This window comes from Gymnogyps californianus, chromosome 6 (assembly GCF_018139145.2).
Source record: "Gymnogyps californianus isolate 813 chromosome 6, ASM1813914v2, whole genome shotgun sequence".
Lineage (NCBI taxonomy): Eukaryota > Metazoa > Chordata > Aves > Accipitriformes > Cathartidae > Gymnogyps > Gymnogyps californianus.
In genome coordinates, this window is record NC_059476.1 from 34477390 (window position 1) to 34498695 (window position 21306).

General features: G+C 39.6%; 1 protein-coding gene across 1 annotated transcript in view; it reads left to right on the forward strand.

The window, feature by feature from the left end:
- CABCOCO1 (ciliary associated calcium binding coiled-coil 1) overlaps positions 1-21306 on the forward strand; it is a 61926-nt gene that overhangs the window by 18732 nt on the left and 21888 nt on the right. The window contains exon 5 of the mRNA XM_050899153.1: positions 7118-7190. Within this exon, the coding sequence (XP_050755110.1) occupies positions 7118-7190 (73 nt within the window). The remainder of the gene's footprint in view (positions 1-7117; positions 7191-21306) is intronic.

Consider the following 21306-nt stretch of genomic DNA (forward strand, 5'->3'; position numbering starts at 1 on the left):
TTAGCAATATCAGTTGTGGTGTACCACTTGGCTGCCTTTGACTCCAGTTCGTATTGAAGTTCTAGCATGTCCGGTATGGCAGCACTCAGCAGCAGTGTGACTTCATTCAGGCCACGATAGTCTACTGTTAGTCTCTCTCCATTAGACTTTTGCACTGGCCATATGGGGCTGTTAAAGGGTGAGCGAGTCTTGCTGATCACTTCTCGGCTCTCCAGTCGATGAATCAGCTTATGGATGGGAATCAGGGAGTCTCGGTTCGTGTGATATTGCTGCCAGTGCACTGTTGTGGTAGTGATTGGTGCCTGTTGTTCTTCAGCCCTCAGCAACCCCACAAATGAAGGCTCTTCCAAGAGACTGGGCAAGGTGGACAGCTGTTCAATGTCTTCCGTCTCCAAGGCAGCTATACCAAAGGCCCACCGGTACCCTTTTGGGTCCTTGAAATACCCTCTGCTGAGGTAGTCTATGCCAAGGATGCATGGGGCCTCTGGGCCCATCACAATGGGGTGCTTTTCCCACTCATTCCCGTTAGACATGCTATAGCTTCCAATACAGTTAGCTGTTGGGATCCCCCTGTCACTCCAGAAATACAGATGGGTTTTGCCCCTTTATAGCTTGATGGCATTAGGGTACATTGTGCACCGGTGTCCACTAGAGCCTTACACTCCTGTGGGTCTGACGTGCCAGGCCATCGAATCTATGCAGTCCAACAAACCCAGTTGTCCCTTTCCTCCACCTGGCTGGAGGCAGGGCCCCTCTAATCCTGGTCAGAGTATTCGTTACTCACTTTTTGTAAACATGAATCACAAGTCCCTTCAAGAGGATCACGAGTGAGATCAGCCCTTCTGCTCTGCCTGGGGAACTGCCTGCTGGAAACTGGAGCAGCATTTTTCCAGGAAGAATCCCCTTTTGTGATTGTATTCCCTTGCAAACTATGCACCCGTGCCTCTAGGGTGAAGGTAGGTTTTCCACCCCACTTCCTCACGTCCTCTCCGTGGTCACGCAGGTAAAACCACAGGGCACCCTGTGGTGTGTACCTTCTATCTCCTCTCTCTTGAGCAGAGGAACGCTTACTCCTAATAGCTGAGGTATGGGCCCGTACAGGTGGGGAGTAGGACATATCCTTTTTGAATTGTTGGAATTCTTGGGACAGTTTCTCAGCTAGTATGTCTGGCAATTTCTCCACAGCCACGGCAAGCGAGGAAGAGAGAGTTTCTTCGTATTGCCCGAGTCGGCCAGCCAGTTCATCCACTGTTGTTTCCTCTTTGTCTTTCCAGTCCATTACTGCCAATGCGTTGGCATGCGACGGTGGTGCGCTCTGTACAAACTTCTGCAACATGGGTCGTGTGCATTGGACTTCATCTGGATCTGTGGGTAACTGCGCATTGTCTGGGTCATAATAAACCATCTCCCACATAGCTAATTCCCTCAAGTACCGGATACCTCTCTCCATGGTGGTCCACTTGCCTGGATGATATACAACATCTTCCTTGAAGGGATACCTTTCCCTCACGCCTGCCAGAAGTCGCTTCCAGAGGCTGAGGGCTTGTGTCTTTTTTCCAATCGCCTTGTCAATGCCCCCTTCCCTAGACAGGGATCCCAGCTGCTTGGCTTCCCTACCGTCTAATTCCAAGCTACTTGCCCCGTTATCCTAGCATCAGAGCAGCCAGGTGATAATGTGCTTGCCTGGATGATGGCTGAAATCTTTTCGCATATGTTGCAGCTCACTCAGGGATGGGGATCAGGTGATTATGTCTGGTTCTGCCTCTTCCTCCTGTTCTTGTGATGACCCTGGTTCACCTTCATCCCTCACTAAGCAAACTCAGTTTTTTGTGTATTTCTTCTTCTGTGTAGGGACAACTGATACTGGCACGGGTTGGTTCTCTGGTTCAGCCACAGTGCCTGTCACCGGGGTTGGAGTAACCGCAGTGCCTGTCGTGGGGGTTGGAGTAGCTGCAGTGCCTGTTGGTCTGTTTTCCCTCCCTTCCCCCTGAGGGTGCTGCATAATATCAAGCAGTGTTTGGTAGATACTGGCCAGGGCCCAGCACAGTGTGGTAAGTTGTGCTTCTTTGGAATAGCCACAGCATTTTCCTTTCAAATGTTTTATCACTTCATCAGGGTCCTGTAGTTGTTCAGGAGTGAAGTTCCAAACCACTGGAGGTGAGAAGTTCTCTAGATACCTGCCCATATTCTCCCACATGCCATGCCACCCATGATTATCCAGCCTCGGGGCAGATTTCTGGGTGAAATTCTTAAACAGTTGTTTAACCTTAAACAAGACCTGGAACACATTCAGGAGACATAGCAATAGGAACATGCTGGCCTGAACATCCCAAGGATATTCAAAATTCTCAAGAGCTATTGTAATTTGCCTGGGTTAGTTTCATGACCAGCAATTCTATCGTATCATAAGCCAGTGTTACAAAGTACAACAACATGATAACTCTGGCCCAGTTCCCACAGATGATAAACAGCACAACAGGGAGCATATACTGCGAGTAAGGTATTACATAACGCAACTTTAAGAACAAGCACACCGACTTTGAGAGCGAATAAATCAACATTGTGACCCATGACTATTGAACTAATATAGTGAATGCTTATAAAAAATTAGTTCTAACGCATTCCAGTCAGATTTGTCATTATCTCAACCCATTGTGCCCCATGTTGGGCACCAAAAAGGACTGTGGTGGTTTAACCCCAGCCAGCAATTATGCGCCACGCAGCCACTCGCTCGCTCCCCCCACCCCCGTGGGATGGGGGAGAGAATCAGAAAAAAACAAAAAAAAGGAAAACTCGTGGGTTGAGATAAAGACAGTTTAATAGGACAGAAAGGGAAGGGAAAATAATAATAATCATAGAATATACAAAACAAGTGATGCACAATACAATTGCTCACCACCCGCTGACTGATGCCCAGCCAATCCCTGAGCCACGGTGCCCCCCCAACCAACTCCCCCAGTTTATATACTGGGCATGGCGTAATATGGTATGGAATACCCCTTTGGCTCATTTGGGTCAGCTGTCGTTGCTGTGTCCCCTCCCAGTTTCTTGTACACCCCCAGCCTCTGCTGGCAGGGCAGTATGAAAAGCTGAACAGTCCTTGACTTAGTATAAACGCTGCTTAGCAACAACTAAAACATCAGAGTGTTATCAACATTATTCTCATCCTAAATCCAAAACACAGCACTGTACCAGCTACTAAGAAGAAAATTAACTTTATTCCAGCCGAAACCAGGACAAAAGTTTGTCTCTTTCTCCAGCTCTCTGATTTTTTTCTTTTATTTCTTTTTCAAGGAAAATGTAAAAAACTTCAGGTTCTTCCCATATGAAATGAGAACATCTCTTTAAATCTCAAATTTCTGTAGTCAAGGCAAACCAATGTCCTGCCAAGTACTAGCCCTAAACTAAAAGGAAACTTGGCATTTAAGATGTCTCACTCAACTCTTTTTACTTCTCCCTTCCTGTCTGTGCCTTTTGTATATTTATTTGGAACAAATGTTCTTTCCAAATAGCATGTCTATAGCTCTTGTGTAAATTATCCATTGAGAGATGTCTTGTCCATGAAGTAATTCCTTCACAGTCGCAAGAATTTCATCCAAGAGATTAGGTGCTCCATCCTACTACCACCGAAGTGTTAACTGGGTGGGAATACAATCAAGCCACGAGACTTTTGCAGCAGAATGGTATTTTGGCCACCAAATATGTGATTGTGTGTTCAAACTGCTCAATTTATTACAAATATGTGCTGTTGCAAGGTCATGGATATGTACACATACACTGAAATGTGTCGTATGTGTCCAGTTTATACAATCTATTATTTCAGTCATTTGAATATTTTTTTTCTAAGTAAGAACTGAATCAGCACACTTATGTGGGTGTATTTTGAACTTTATGAACTCAGAAATAGGTTGACTGAGTGTTATTACAATTCAAAGTAAGGTATTACTTCAAATTTTTTTTTGTTCTTCACTTTTTTTGTTTAATTTTAAATAACAGGCCTGTAGCTTTTTTTTTCTACTCAAGATAGTATGACATTTTTTAGTTCAGATCACATTTTTACAGATGAGCTATAAACCCATGGGATTTATAATGGAAATGGGGACAAATGCTTAACCACATTGGCACAAACTGTGCAGCAACTATAATGACACCTTCAGGTTTGGTGGAAGGTGACAGTTATCATGTTTTTATCTTGTCTCCTTGGGCAAACACACATCAACATAGCTCTTGACATGTTCTTTCAGGAAGCAGTGGAGCTAGGGAAATATGTCATCGTTAATCACCTTCAGATTCTCATATGACATCATAAGAGGGTCTATTCTTAACAATCTTACTTGCATGAGTAAAATTATTTTTGTGTGATTGCTAAAAACATTGGGATGGAATTTTTTTAATTGTTCACAACAGATACAAACAAAAAAGCATTTTATATAATGCCTGATAGAAGAAAGAAAACTGTTGTTTCAAAATAAATACTGATGTATAACTTACGTGATTTGATTTAAAGAGCATTAAATGGAGGAATTCTTTCCTTGATATAGGATTAAGGGTACCAGATTGAACAGAGTTCTGTTTAAAAATAAATAAATAAATAAAATTCAGAAATGCCAAAAGTAATGACTTATATTTTTGGGAATATTATAAATTATCTGTACCTGTAACATAGTCCATAAAGAATATCATAACACATTTAGAGGGGAAGGGGAAGAACTGATTTTCAGATGCTGTAAATCTGGCTCCTTTCCAAGGCACTGGAGTAAATCAAAGAAAAAAGTTTGAAATGTTAAGTTCTGCCAGTCCAGTTTGAAAGATATATATCTTATTTCTTGTGTGTCTGTGATGTTCATAAAATATTTTTTGTCTTTTTCAAATAATCCCTGTTAGAATTTTACCAAATAATAGGTGTGTATGTGAGGGGACACATGTATTTTCATAAATTGGTGTGAGTCATTTCCAGGTTAAGTCCTGAAGTCTGCTTAAATGTAATTCCTATATCTCCATTGAAACATGGCAGGAATTCTTTGGTGAAGTACTGCAGTAAAAATGTACTGCAAATGAAATGGCAAATATTGTAACAATTAATTGCCTATGTGCTCTGGGTTTGGGGGAAGGGAACTTTTAGTTTATGGTAGCCAAATTTCTTATGCAGGTTGGTAAACAAATTTGTTTTTTAACTAATGGTAATTGAATGACTGAATTAAATGTAACTGTAGAATAAAACTTTTATATGGCACTTAAAGAGCCAAATGTTCAATGAGGCTGCCATAATACTTCTCACCAAATTAGGAAATGCATCTGTACACATGTGCAAAAACGTCTGTGCCCGTTCGGGTAAAAATGTATTTGAAAGTTTCACAGATGCATTTGACTAACTGGTGGGAGATGTACTCTTGTCTTGTAAGAGAGGCAGGCCATGCCGCCATTTTATCTTCCTAATTCCGAGCTGCTTTCGTGGGCTGGAAGAACCATTGCTGTACATTAGTTGGCACTTCAGCACTGGTGAAATTAGAGCAATTCGTCTCTGGTCTGCAGTATTTCGTGGAACCTCTGGTACTGTGGCAGTGACCTGTGGCAGCACGTAAGTACCAGTGGTGATTCAGGGAAGGACAATCAGCTAAGGTAGTGTGTACCGAGCATCGACTCCCACAGCTGGCTTCCCCATTACCTCCCAGAGCCAGGATTGTACTTCAGACACCTATGTCCCACCGCAGCAGCCTCTCTCTTTGCACGCAGCTGGCTGGTCGAGCCCTTCTGCCGGCCATGCCGGGATGCGAGGCTGCCGGGTGGGAGAAAAGCCTCAGTGCCGTGGGGCAGCCAGCCAGGGTGGCACCTGCAGGGGCTGGCTCTCTGAGAGCCTTGGGGAGCACCACGTGTCGAAGAGCAGCCTGTGCTGGGTTGTGTGGCCAGGCACTGGTATTGTAAACACGCTTTCATAGCATTATCATGGTATCCTGCAGCTAGTAGCAGTGTCTTTAGCATTAGCTAGATAATTGCGTGTGTTGGGTGTAGTAGTTACTTTCATAGACCCATAGAAAAATTGCAGTTGGAAGGGACTTCTGGAGGCCGTCTAGTCCAAAGCCCTCCTCACAGCAGGCCTCAGTATTCCAGATGTGGCCTTGCAAGTGCCAAGCAAAGAGGCATTGCTGTCCCACTTGATGGCTCTCTTAAGAAAAGAACCTGTGTCCTGTCCTTAGCCGGAAAGCGCAGGAACCAGTTACAGATGTTCCCTGCAAATATTGCTGTATCTTTCATGGGTGCATCAGGCAGGAGTGCGATAAACTCTTGGAATCGTTCTTCAACCTGGACTTGCTATGAAATCACAGAGCTGTGTTTTAAATCATATGTCAAAATGACATGACAGAAGCCAGAAGTTCTGTATCATGCTTTTAAAAGAACAAGTAATTGTAACAGATGGACTGTGACAAACCAAACCTTTGATTAAACAAATGCCATATCATTGATCATTAGGAAAGGGAACAAGGAAAATTATTTAAAACATGTGAAAAGGAAAGTCATGTATGTTTTAAGGAAGATAAATATTTTAGGCCATTGAGAAAGTCTACTTAAAGTTACTTTTGTTGTAAGACACAAAACTCCACTGTGTCAATCTAGTTTTTTAGTTTTTCCTTGAGGAAATACTACACTGATTTTGAAACATGACCTTGAGAGAATAAATGTTTCCATTCTTTATTGTTTTGGTGTTCCAAGATCAAACTTGCTCCCCGGACTAGCAACCCATCCCAGAATCTGAAAGCTGATTTGGCTTTGTTTCCTTCTTGTCCACTATTGCTGATATTAAAGGCATAAGTATCCTGGTGATAAGTGTTTCAGGAATTACTTTTTTTCAGAGTAGAACTTTTTCTTCTCAGAGTTCAATTTCATAAGGACAAAGTGGATGTATTTTTAAGTATCACACTGTATTTTCTATGGCTATCGGATAGTAAGTCCTGTAAAGTAAATATTCTGCATATTGTACCGGAAGTTAAACAACTGTTTCTTTTTAAAATTTGGAGTATTACCATGCTGCAGAGTAACTCTTAGTTTAACAGAATTTTTAATATTGTTACCTTTCCAAAGATTTACAGCTATAATAGTACTATATTCTCTTGTTTTCCAGCTTATTTAAACACTATAAACTGTATGAATACCTCTTCCACAGTCCTAGAGAAGAACTTGTGATAAGTAATGAGGTAAGTCATTTATATAGATGGAACTCATTATGCAGAGTTATTTAATGAATGCACCGTGGCATATGTTTTATATTGCTCAAAGCAACTTCATGTCAACATTACTGCATTACTAACGTAAAATGGCTGATTAAAGAATACAAGTTAGATGTTTTGATCCTCATATTCAAAATTAATTTTAGATTTCAAAAAAGTGTAAATGCGTTGCTCGGTTAAGATGTTAGTTGTGTTAAATCAGGAATACTTCCGTGTATGTATTTATAAGTCGATGCATGTAATTTGAATTAGCAATGCATGAGTCTGACTATTTTAAAATCAGCAATCAAAATAAGAAAAGGTTGTGTACCAAGCCTAGCCTGACCACAGTCCTAATATTTATGTATGCATGTGTATGTACAGAGTTTTTTTTCTACTGTAGCCACCAACAGTTAATTACACTGACTGTAAAGAAACAAGCTAGCTAGGAATTCAGTGTTTTGAAAGCATTCAGTTAATAATAGTGAATTGGCTTGACTGTAAACTTTGTCATGTATTCTAACTTACATGTGGAAAAAATACATAGAAAAATGCATTGATGCAGGATGTGGCCTTTAATCAAATGGACAGATTCAATTCATCAAATAAACCTTCCTTTAGCCTGACTGTGCATTTTGAGGATATATATTACAATACATTGAAAAGGATTTACATTTATAATTTATATTAGGAGACAACTGGTTGCTCAGAGAGGTATGGTAGTGGAATTTTTTTGATGGCACTTATATTTTAGCTTATCAGTACACAGTGAAGTTAAAATTAATGCACTGGAAAATTTTCTTTACACGTTAAGCTGGTGATTTGACTCTAAATGATGTGGGATAATTTCTTTCCGTGTTGCTTTTAAATAGCCATATTATAAAAAAGAAGGACTTTTCTTGACATGGATGCAAATATTTGGAAATTATTCTCATCATTTGTAAGGAGGGTTAAAATTCCAACTATGATGAAATCAGTGACAAAACTGTCATTACGTAAGTAGAGCTGGATTTCAGCGTTACTATGTGTCCTGGTTTCACCTGGGACAGAGTTAACTCTCTTCTTAGCAGCTGGTACAGTGCTGTGTTTTGGATTTAGTGTGAGAATAATGTTGATAACACACTGATGTTTTAGTTGTTGCTGAGTAGCGCTTATCCTAAGCCAAGGACTTTTCAGTTTCCCATGCTCTGCCAGCAAGCAGGTGCACAAGAAGCTGGGAGGGAGCATGGCCAGGACAGCTGACCCCAACTAGCCAAAGGGATATTCCATACTGTAGAACGTCATGCCCGGTATATAAACAGGGGGGAGTTGGCCGGGAGGCGCGGATTGCTGCTGGGGCACCGGTCAGCGGGTAGTGAGCAATTGCGTTGTGCATCACTGGTTTCTTTTTCTTTTTTTTTTCCTCCTCTTTTTTTTTTTTTGCTATATTCCTTTTCATTACTATTACTGTTATTATTATTATTTTTTTTCCTCATTATTATTGTTAGTATTATATTTTAGTTATTAAACAATTCTTATCTCAACCCACAAGTTTTACCTTCTTTCCCGATTCTCCTCCCCATCGGCGGGGGAGTGAGGGAGCGGCTGCATGGTGCTTAGCTACTGACTGGGGTTAAACCACGACACTGTGTTAGGGTTGTTTTTTTATATTAGCTAATCAGATCAATGGCTGGTTAGCACTTTCTAATTGGTAAAATTATTTTTAATGAGGCTTTGATTAAGTAATTTCTTGTGTAAATTTGGGTAATGTATCTTATCAGTTGTAGACTAGCTTAAAAGAAATGTCTTTGTGTTTTCTTAAAACCCATTTCTGGATGGCTGAGGTCAGTGTACACTGTCCCAGCCATGGAAGAGTGGTTGCTCTGCACAGTCTGTCTGCTGGGGAGTACCACCTCTGCTGAAGGTACCACCTCCGCTAGGGAATGGCAGAAATGTGTTTCTGTGAATTACTTTGGTGATGATCCATCAAAGGAACAAGTGCAATCTACAGTTATAACTGTCACAAAAACCTTCATGACAATTTTTAGCCATAACTCTTTTACGGCCATTTTTTACCTATGCGCCAGTTCAGTTTAATCCACCTGTTTTGTATTCTGAGTTCCATGGCAGAGAGTCTTTAATTTGTCCAACCACGCTGCAATGCCCAAGAAAATCAATACTTATATTCCTGTAGAGTTCATTTTGATAGGGTGATACATTGTTCTTCAATAAGTAACAGTTTAAGGCATTGAGCTACACATAGAAATTCATGGCATTATTTGCACTTGCTTTATGTGTTAAAATGTGATGAGCAGTGAACCCAACATAGACTTTAAGTTCTTTTGCTACAACTTTGTTATTTTTAGAAATGCTTATCCATAAAGGAGAGCATTACCTTCTATGTTTGCAGTCCCTTAGATGAACAGCTCAAACCCTGACAAGTTAGTGGGGCAGATGTGGTTTGTTGTGTATGGCTATGGCAGGAGCATGCCTGGAGTCGCGTGCTCTGCAGTGCGTCTGTCTGCTCAGGGAATGGAAGGGGGCAGGAGATTGACTGGGAAATCTGCGTGCTGAAAGTAGACAATAAATCTGTGCTAAAAGGCTGACTGCTGTCTTGCTATGTAGATCAATGTCTTACAAAAAAAACCCCAACAAAACCCATGTAGACATACCACGGCGCACAGCTGGATGTGATCCTTACTCTAAGCTGAGTGCTGCTAATGTCTAAAAAGTTTTCTTTTAGCTCCAGCGATAAAAGTCTGTTCTTTTGGAATGGGGGACTGTAAATTGTAATGGCCAGATTTGCCCAAATAACAAGAACCATGGTGTTCCAAGAGCTTAATTACAGTATTATCTCCTTTTGCAAATGAAGACTTTGAGACAAGTCAGTGAAATGACTTGCTTCAACTGAAATGATTTACTTCAACTGAAATGGCTCGCATTAGCTCAGCGAGTAAATTTGTGCTCCCCATGTGCCAAAAGTATTACCTACCGAATAGAAGTCCAATAGCCTAATGAGAAGACCTGCTTCTTTAAAAGAGTTGCAGCTACAACAAATAAAAGCAGTACTTAGTGTTGTAATGGATATCCTTTTAGAGAAACCGAAGTATGTGTTTTCCAGAGAAATCTTATAGCGATGGATTGTAAACTCATTGGATTTTATTTTTTCTCTAGCACAGGCAATTATACAGTGTTCTCAATCAGATTTCCTTTTTGATCTTTCACTGCAGTTATTTCTAAATGACCCTGTCATTTCCTGTGTAGAATAAAATCAGACAAGAAAAGGGAAATGACTCAAAACTCAGTTAGATTATGCATACAATATCTGTGGCCATGCCACTTAACAAAATTCAAGTTACTTAAATGTGGCACGTAATTAGTGGAGCTTCATAGTTTGATTAATATTCTGTGTTTGATGCAGCTAGCATAATAGAACCACCTTTGTAAAATACAGACAGTATTTAAGTCTTTAAAAAAAAAAAGTAACAAACGCCTGGCTAATTTAAATGTATTTTTACGTTGGCTAAAGCCTTTAAACAAAACTGCCTGAGGTGATCATATTGCCTAGGAAAAAAAAAGGTTAAAACTGAAAGACATGAATGCTTGGTTAGATGATAAAACACACATCATACATCTAACCTACTTTGGCAGTATTTAAAATTTAAAACTTGCCTTTCCAGCTATCAAAGCCCTTACTTCTCCTTCATTCCAGATCTACAAAGACCTATATATTATGTATGCATGAATACCTGTTAGAAAACATCACGGTACAAGGAATTACTGAGAAGTGTTAAGATTGCGAAGTAGATTCGTTGCTTTTTTTCTGCTACTATTATAAGCAGTTCCCCACATTTAGAATGATTACAGAAGAAGCAGTGCTTTAGCTGTTCTGTGGCTATGATCCAAAATAAAATGCATGTAGTGCTAACATACCAGAGTTCTTCAGGAATATTGTTGTTAAAGATACTGTTTTTAACTTTTGCCCGTTCTGGAGGTTTTACTCTGTAGCTGTGATTTAGTACACCTATATTAGCCTGCAATTTCAAAGAAAGCAAAAGGAGTACAGACTAAGTCTTGATGTGCAGGGATTCAATGGAGCAATTCCTATTAACACACGTCAGATCTTATAACAAAGGTTTAAATTGTTAATAGATGAATTGTGTAGAAGTTTTTATTCTTTTTTATTTCTATGTTCAGTTAATTTATTTTGCTTTGATAGGATGATATATTACAGCACATCTTGTATTTTTTTCCTCACATTTACAAATTGTACCTTATACTGCAGTTCATGTTTTTGCTGCTCTCTGTTGTGTATTTTTGGATGGAATGAGGCTAAGGTCTTTTGGGATTATGTCTGCTTTGAAACATTTCCTAATAAAAATAATGTGGTTGGTAAATCTAGTTTTATTCCTAGTTGCTGTAGCCAGCCTGATGGACTAATCTGCTATTTTATGGCCCAGATGACTAGCTAAGTTTGACTTCTTGAAATAGTAGCGTACAATGTAATTTTCATTAGAGATGTCATAGTGGGTCAGGTTGCAATAAAAATATTGAAGATTAAGTTTAATGGCAGTGCAGTTTCAGTATTGTAGCAGTCACTAGATATCATCCTCTGTACTTAGAGTTCCAAAACAGTTTCCATTAATGCCTTCTTTCCATGTACTCCTTACTTTCTGAAACATGAAGCTTTCGGGCTATGTCTGGTCTTTATCCAATTGTGGGTTGGGCTTTTTTTTTTAAAGTTTGAACAAAATCCCTTCTGTGTTTGAATTTAAGGGGGTGGATAGGAAGAATATACTATTTGAAAGCTAATAAAGCTTTTTTTCTGATGGCAAAAGACCTGAAGTCTGGGACTTGCCTTTGATATGTAATCCTCATTAGGTGTTGCATATTTAGATTGGTTAATCAATCATTATTTAAACAAATTTGCTCAATGATTTCTTGAGAACTGCATTTTAAAGATGTATGAAATGAGAACGTTTCCATAAGCATATCAGTTCACAGTAGAAAGATTCATTCCCCAGCTAATGGAGTGCATGCTTTTCAAAGCTTGGAGATTTCAGATATCTGTAATGCTTAAAAACCACTGAGTTGATTTGCTGTAGCTTTGTTTTGTAAATATCACCATGGCAAAGACATCAAGACTGCTTTGAAGGAAATAAGAGCATAGGCTTCACTAAGGGCAAATCGTGCCTGACAAATTTGGTGGCCTTTTATGACGGGGTTACAGCGTTGGTGGATAAGGGAAGAGCGACTGACATCATCTACCTAGACTCGTGCAAAGCATTTGACACTGTCCCGCACGACATCCTTGTCTCTAAATTGGAGAGACATGGATTTGACGGATGGACCACTCAGTGGATAAGAAATTGGCTGGATGGTCACACTCAAAGAGTTGTGGTCAATGGCTCAATGTCCAAGTGGAGACCCGTGACAAGTGGCGTTCCTCAGGGGTTGGTATTGGGACCGGCGCTGTTTAACGTCTTTGTCGGCAGCACAGACAGTGGGATTGAGCACACCCTCAGCAAGTTTGCCGACGACACCAAGCTGTGTGGTGTAGTCGGCACACTTGAGGGAAGGGATGCCATCCAGAGGGACCTTGACAGGCTTGAGAGGTGGGCTCGTGTGAACCTCATGAAGTTCAACAAGGCCAAGGGCAAGGTCCTCACATGGGTCGGGGCAATCCCAAGCACAAATACAGGCTGGGCGGAGAATGGATTGAGAGCAGGCCTGAGGAGAAGGACTTGGGGGTGTTGGTTGACGAGAAACTCAACATGACCCAGCAATGTGTGTCTGCAGCCCAGAAAGCCAACTGTGTCCTGGGCTGCATCAAAAGAAGTGTGACCAGCAGGTCGAGGGAGGTCATTCTCCCCCTCTGCTCCGCTCTTGTGAGACCCCATCTGGCGTACTGCCTTCAGCTCTGGGGCCCCCAACATAAAGACGTGGACCTGTTGGAGTGAATCCAGAGGAGGGCCATGAAGAGGATCAGAGGGCTGGAGCACCTCTCCTATGAAGACAGGCTGAGGGAGTTGGGGTTCTTCAGCCTGGAGAAGGAGAAGGCTCCAGGGAGACCTTACAGCAGCCTTCCAGTACCTAAAGGGGGCCTACAAGAAAGCCCGAGAGGGACTTTTTACAAGGGCACGTGGTGACAGGCCAAGGGGTAATGGCTTTAAACTGCAAGAGGGTCAATTTAGATTGGATGTAGGGAAGAAGTTCTTCACTGTGAGGGTGGTGAGGCACTGGAACAGGTTGCCCAGAGAGGCTGTGGGTGCCCCATCCCTGGAAGTGTTCGAGGCCAGGCTGGATGGGGCTTTGAGCAACCTGGTCTAGGGGAAGGTGTCCCTGCCCGTGGCAGGGGGGTTGGAACTAGGTGATCTTTAAGGTCCCTTCCAACCCAAACCATTCTATGATTCTATGATAGGACTGGAAGGGACCTCTTCAATTGTTGGCTCTAGTGCGACTTTCTCATAGGAAAACATACATAATCCTCTTCAAAAACTTGTCAAATTCTGGCTTAAAAAGTTAACTTTTTTGTCTTTGCTCTTCCAGTTAGAAAGCTGCCCTGGCGCCTGGTTTCTGTAATGGTTATAAAACTTCTAATTTCCAGTCTAAGTGTATTAATGACAAGCTTGTGTGCGTTTGTTCTTGTGCTGATTTGTGCCAGTATTGACCTTTAGTTCTTGCTCCATCCCCAGTGTTGATTTTTCTGGTGTATAAAGAGACAGCAATCTTATTGTCAGCCTCCATTTAGGTAAACTAGAAAAGCCAGCCTTCTCTAATCTTTGCTCTTAAGGTAGGCTTTTGATACATGCATTCTTACATACGTACCAGCCTCTAGTCATCCTGTTGGCCTTTTTCTATAATTTTTCAACTTTAAATCAGTTTTGTTTGAACATAAGTGACCAAACTGACATAATATTGTTGCTGAGATAAAAGCAAGGCCTTGTACAATATCAGTAGTGCTTTCTTTTTGTCTACTGGGAATAGCCTATGTGATAGGTCCTAGAATCACATTTTATACCTGTATCATCTGGCTGTCTCATCGTAGGTCTGCTATTCTGGTTCTCCTTTATTACTGTATTTTCCAGCTGAGGTACTCCCAATGCACAGTAGGTTTTAAAAAAATTATGTCCCTATAATGTCACCTCACAATTTGTCATTGAATACAAGAGTGAATAGTCTTCAAGGTCATTCAGTCCCATCTGTATGATATTCCTGCCCTCTCACGAATTGATCAGGTCTCTCACATTTCTTTTGTCTAGAAAATTAGTTATCTTATTGAATAAACTATGAAATTAGTCTGGCGTCATGTATCTTTGATAAACGAATGTTGTGTTATATCCCATTTTTCTTTAATTTCCATGTTCTTATTTATTTTTTCCTTCAAAACATGGTCCTCAAGCCTTTACTGCTATGAAGACCAAAACTACAGCTTCAGGAGTAGGTTCATTATTTTACAATTATGAATGTTTAAAACTAGCAAACTGGTACTTGGTCTTTAGATGTCTGAGGGGAAATTTTTGATGTCTGTTACAGAAGTGTGTAGTACCCAAGACCGGATTACTGAAGTAAGCAGCTGGAGAGCCAGTGGGTTTTGTGACAAAAATCACTGATATTCCGTCCTTAGATCTTGAAGGTTGCTATGGCTATAACCAGAGAGATCTTGAAGGACTTGTGATTAGTCTGAATGAAAAGTGGAGTCTGTTGGAATTGCATGCAGTATTACTTGAAATATTTTAAGCATGTCTTGCACAGTAGAAACCACCCTTGTTTTTCAAAGATTGTCCTTGATATACTCAGTTGCCAGTAGTGGAGATATACTGACCTTTAACAGTTACATTTCCATGTAGGTCACATGCTGATGGTCTTCTACAGCAATTTTAACATTCCTGAGTTTTGGTAGCTGGACTGTGCTGCCCTGAAAGCCAGTGAGAGCTCCAGAGAGCTAGTGGAATTCGTAAGCAAGTGTTGAATACTTTTACAAATCTTTAGAGAATGATTAACAAAATGTTTTTTAAATTATTTTCTTAGGAAACATCAAATACAAAACAAACCTGCTTTTTAATTCAGTAACATGCGTGAAGTCATGAAAGTAAAAATTCAGGCAGGAAAAATGCCAAATAGCTGACATAGGCTATGCCTTCAGTATGCTGAGCACTATGGTTCTGACCCAGCCAGTGTTTAAACAAGTGACTCTTTTTAAGCACTTGGGAACTTTTATTTCAATGGACCTATTCACATACACAGAGTTAAACTGAGAAGTGACTGGGGTCACATTGCTCAGCACCCTGGAGGATGAAAAGCTAAAGACATTAGAGCAAAAAAAATTTTGAAGCTCATCATCACTTTTTATTTCAGTTGTACAGTTGACAAAAGCATCACGTTTTTGACTGTATGATGTTAAATAAGAGGGAGAGGGGGGAAAAAAACTTGAATTGTTGGCAGTAAAACGTTTCTGGAACTGTGCAGGAATTAATATATACACAGATGTGCTCTCTGAGTTTTTAAATTACTTAGAAAGTGGCTTGATTTCTGTATGCGTGTGTGTTTGTAAACATACATAGTTCAGATAACAGCAGTAATGGCTTATTTATTTGCTGGAATGCAGGTCAACTAGGAATTGTAGGCTTTGACTGGAAGGACAGACAGTATGTTTATGACAGCATGTTTCTGCTATTCATCAGAAAGTTGTAAGATCCAAATGACTAAGTGCTGTATCAGAAGACTATAGCACACGTTTAAAAATATTTATTAATCAATATGTAAATTTTAATGGAAGACAATGAGATTGGCAGAAATTTGTTGACTTTGGAAAATTTTAAAGTGGTTAAGCAACGTACCTGAAGGTAGACTATTAGGATATGAATTTTGTTTTACTTTTCTAGTATTCCTGAATAGCTTACTCTGTAGATGCCCTTTGGGAGCTGCTTGTTTTATTTGACCAGCATAAAACAAAATAATTGGAGCTGAGCAAAGATCAGCAATTTTGTTTCATAGAAGATTCTGAGATTTTTGTAGTTTGATTTAATTCCAGTTTAAAACAAAAACCACTTTTAACAGAATTGCTATTCTTACATGTCTCAGTTTAAACTCCCTCACACCACAGCAGTGCGCTTGAAGACAGTTTCAGAGCCCAAGCTCCATCCTGGCGCCATACAGCGTAGTTGGCTCTGCTGGAGCAAGGTCCATGTGATTCTGGGGTCTCCGATGTGCCCTCAGCTGTCCATAAGGCATGTTGTTGGGGAGCCAGGAATCTAGAAAGCAGGTTGCTAGGTCAGCCAATGTGGCAAACTGGGTCAAAAGAGCTTTGTATGTAAGCTGGTGAGAACCAGGTAGGCTGCTGCTGGCATGTTGGTAGAAAGTAATTTGCACAAACTCCATCCTAATTTTTTAGGTAGTTCAAAGAACAACATTTGTAAGCAATCTGCCAAAAAAAAAAAAAAGGACACATTTTATTTGAATTAACCGAATGCATTATGTCCGCTGCAGAACAATACTATTTTCAGTGTTAAACTCTTCCATGTAACATAGCATAGATCAAGGAGTTGTTCAAGAAGGTACTGTGTTTCATTTATATTTTGCTGGTTCAAATTTAGCTGCTTTTTCCTTTTTTTTTTTTAAAGTGTTTGCCAGCAGGTACCATTTCGGTACTTGCTGGTCCAGTGTGACTTACTGGCGACTGGTTTGCCAGAGCAATTGCCCTGTTTCCAAAATTTCCAGCATCGTTTTTGTTAATTGGCAGACAGAGATCCATGAACTTATACTACAGTGGACAACTATTTTTGTATCCCCTACCTCTATCTGCAGCTTTTCATCATCTTGAAGATTAAATTGTATTCATGAAAGTATCTGAGGAATGGACAAGTGATGTGGTATTTCATGGGAATGTATGCCCATGGGTGAATATTTACGTATCAAATTCATATGTTTTGTGGCGTTATGTTATGAATAACATGTTGACCTTATTCATATAAATAAACAGCATGGCATTTCTTTACTGTGATGATTTATAATCAATATACATTTTTATAAATTTTTATCCTTTTAGTTGGTGTGATATGGACAAATGTATTCAAAGTCTAAATAACAGACAAGTTCTGTCATCCTTTAAAGTCTCTTTTTAAAATGCACCAGAAAGTTTGTATGTTTTCTAATTTCACCTTGAATTTTACGACTTGTCATAAGATACAACATAAAGTATTTTTACTGAACATTGAATCTGATGTACTTGAATATTTAATTCATAAAACGTTATTTTGATTTCCTATAAATATGCTAAGCTCAGCAAAATGCAGTGTTACTAATTAGAAAGCAGAGTTTTATAGGATGTCTGGTTGGTATGTGAGGTAACTTATATTGCTACTTGGGCTTACATTTAATAAACCTTAGCTAGGAAAATTGTTTAAATTTCAAAGAAAAGATAATAAATAAAATGAGAGCATAGAATATTAATGCGAACTGTGCCTTTATTTTGTTAAATCATTCAAAGTTAAATAGTGGTGGTCTGTTAACAATCTAGGGCTATTTGGCAAGTCTTTAAACTTACTCAATAATCAAAACATACAAGGACAATGGAAACTTTTCACAATAAAAGAAAAACGAGTTGAGTACAGAAACCAAACAAATTATTCTCTGCTTTTTCTTGGTAAGGAGGTGAACTTTATAGGAAGGGCAGCAAGCTCTGAGTTAGGGTTGCCTTTTCCTGTCTTTGTTATAAATTACATCTGTCTGTGAAGAATCCTCTCCAGTTACTTCGTGGTTCAGGGCTACGGGGGAGGTGTGCGTGTCTATCTGGAATGGAGCAGAGAAAGACGGATTGAGGGGGAGCCTTCTTTTAATTTTACCAGGGTTTTTTTCACTTAGGAAATGGCAATTCTTTGCAATAATTTGCCTTGCTTACTAAATATACAGATGGATAAAATTCCTAAGAACCCAGCTGTGTAAACAGAATATTAACAAAACAACTGTTTTCTTCAGCATTTGTATTATTTGTTCTTTGTAGCTTGCTAGACTTTTGGAAGACTTCGATACCATTTAGGTTCAGTGTAATCATTCAAAATGTTTTTATTAGAGCTTAAATGGAGAAAACATTTGGCAAAGGGGTGGACTTTATCCAAAGTATAATGCTTGATTCTTTCATAAGAGTCCGAATACACTGCAACAACATTATGAGGCACCAGAAATATGGGAAGAAGCTGCCAAATGGTACTGGAAGGAGAGCCATATACTTGGGCTTAGTGCGCTCTTCATGTCCTCCTTTCCCTGTACCTAGTGAGCACCTAAAGAGAACAAGCTGAGGTAGCCCATGTGCAGCTATGCAGATAGGAGAGAAAGGGGCCATGACCAAGTTCCTATACTGTTTCTTTCACCATTTGATCCTGAACCAGGAGTCATTTACAGGTTGCTAGCAACAGAGCAGAGGGGGAAATTTTGTCCTTCCAATCCCCTTCTTCAGTGTGGGCTGATGGCCAGCTCCCACCAGCTCCAGCCCGCTGAGCTTCACTATCTCTTGTTCTTCTGTTTTGGGAAATAGGTTCCTGTCTGTAACTTTCATCAGCCTTAACTAACCTCGCACTTTGTGAGTCTCCCTCAAATCCACTGTGTTGCTTATAGAAGCTAAGACTTCATTATGTATTTCCAGCTATTGCACTCAGAAAAACAACATCAAATAGGTAGACTATACTGTATATCCTCAGGGTGGGCTTGGAAAGACAGCAGCTGGAGTCTTTTACAGTGTTTCATGATTAAGACTATTATCTGAACTATTTTATGGTTTGGTTTCCCATTGCACTGTTGAAAATTTGGTAGTGAAGTCATCCTGAGTCTCCTCTTGACCAACTTAAAACAGCTGAGGAGGAACACTTCGTTGTTTATACCTAATGTTTGCTTTTTCTTACTTGTAAGAGTGGGCAGAATCTTTGGCTGGCCTTAAGATGCTAAGGTGGTGAGTATTTGTATGAACTTTATTTGCCTTTTTGTTTTTTCCAGACTGATTTCACCCTCAAATTTTGTCTTTGTCTCAGATTGCAAAGCCTGTGCCAGAGCCTGCATAGATTCTGCAGTTACACTGCAGATGGTGCTGTGTCCAGGATAAAACCCAAATAAACATGGATGTTTTCAGCTGAAATACATTAACGTTGTGCTCTCCACTTTTTATGAGTGGTCCTTCTGATCTTTTTGGTTTGTTCTACAAGAATCCAACAATATTGTAAAAACACATTGCAGAAAATATTGTTACTGCTCTCACAGCACAGAACATTTTGCATGAATTACATGCTAATACATGTATGACTATTTTCTTAGTGTTAGAATTCATGTGCTTGGTAAAAGTTTTGTTGTCTCTGTTCTATTCAAATAATGCTACACAAGGAACAGTATCTTCTGTGCAATCGCTCTGTAGTTTATTTTGACTGTGCATATCAAGTTTGGCTTGTGAATAGAGTCTAAGGAAATGGCATAGATTCTAAGTGATAAAGATGAATGTTGCGTGTTTCATTTATAGCAAGGCCATCCAAATATGGTCTCAGAGTTGTGAAAACATCCCATGCTTGAGGAGTCTTGAATTTTGGATTGATCAAGGCTGTGGGCAAGTTTCAGGCACTAACAGGCTGGAATTCAGGTCTGTATCTTTAGATCCACTGAATGTTGTGTGTTGTGAATAGATTTGGAATACATTGCAACCATTGACAGTGTGTGTAGTACTCTTGTTTAATAAAACGGAGGAGTGATAGGGATGTTCCTTAGAGCTTATTCTACTTTGAATATCTGCCTAACATTCTCTCAGAGTTTTTCTTAGCATTCATTTTGTATTCATGACACCCATTTATGATTTTCATCTCTGTCTGTCATACATTTAGGACTCTTAATGATTTTCTTTTGTTCTAAGGAAGATACTTTGCCAGCATTTTGTATTCTTCAAGAGTTAGGATGTAGTTGAAGATTTACATTTGGAGAAATGTTAAATTACCTGTAATGATCATATTTCAAATGAAGTATTTAAAGGTTTTAACCTCACTTAGGCTTGTTGCAGGAGACTATTGTCTATTTTTAGCATTACTGTTGTCCCTGCAGGCCTAGATTAAAAGAAAGTGAGGGCTAGAGGCTGGGTTGCTGACTTTTTCTTTTTTTCTAGTCCTACCAGTGGTGCATTGTGGTGCCCTCCGGTGGGATTTCTAAAAACATCATTACATTTCTGTCCATTTTGAGAGTGACCTCTGTAGTCTATTGATAGGTGCATGCATGCTGGTATGTAACTCAGTACTGAACCATTCATTTCTGTTTAATAATCACATTTTGTTTGAGAAATCAAGAAATTGTCAAGATGGAAGTAAGGAGCCAAACGTTACTCATTTTGCCATGACAGAGATTTTATCTTTTGTCCCTCCCTCCTTGCTGCGCTTGCAAATATAGCGCTCTGAATTACTGAATGTAAAAATAATATCCTTTTCTTTGCAACCCTGGCACAGCAAAACACAATAGGAGAAGTTAAAGACAGGATTTCAGGCTTATCTCCGTGTTTCCTAACTACTGCTGGTTTGACTTCAGTTCCTACTCTTGTTATTCATGCTGTTTTTATTGCAGTGTATTTAATTGCCTCTCTTTGTTCTGATCAATCCTCAGTTAAATGGGTAAATAATAAAAGCAAGAGGGTACATAATCAAATTACCAGAAGTAATTGGTCAGTCCAAGCATTACTGGAACTTTGTAATGAGTGGAAAGAACAGGGCTTTGGTATCAGAGTCACAAAGGCCAAGCCTTTAAAACTGACAACGCAAACACATTGCTACATTGGCACATTTTTTGTGAATTTAAATTACAAATTATTGTGTATAATCAGAATCAGAGCAACTGAAAAATCATACAGCATGGATAGGCTTTATTAGTTTTGGATACAAATGACAGACATTAGACAAGCTTAGAAGTCTGACAGACTAGGAGAATCTTAATATTTGACAAGTGCAAGATAAAATGAGAACTTGTCTTGTGGAATATTTTTTTTTTCTTTTATAGTAGCGGGGACATTACACAAACTAATAAGCAGCAAACCATATGCATTAGAATAAAAGGTAGCAGTCTGCAGTAAGGGAGCTTATTTAGGAAACAGGAAAGTTTAAAGACTGTACAT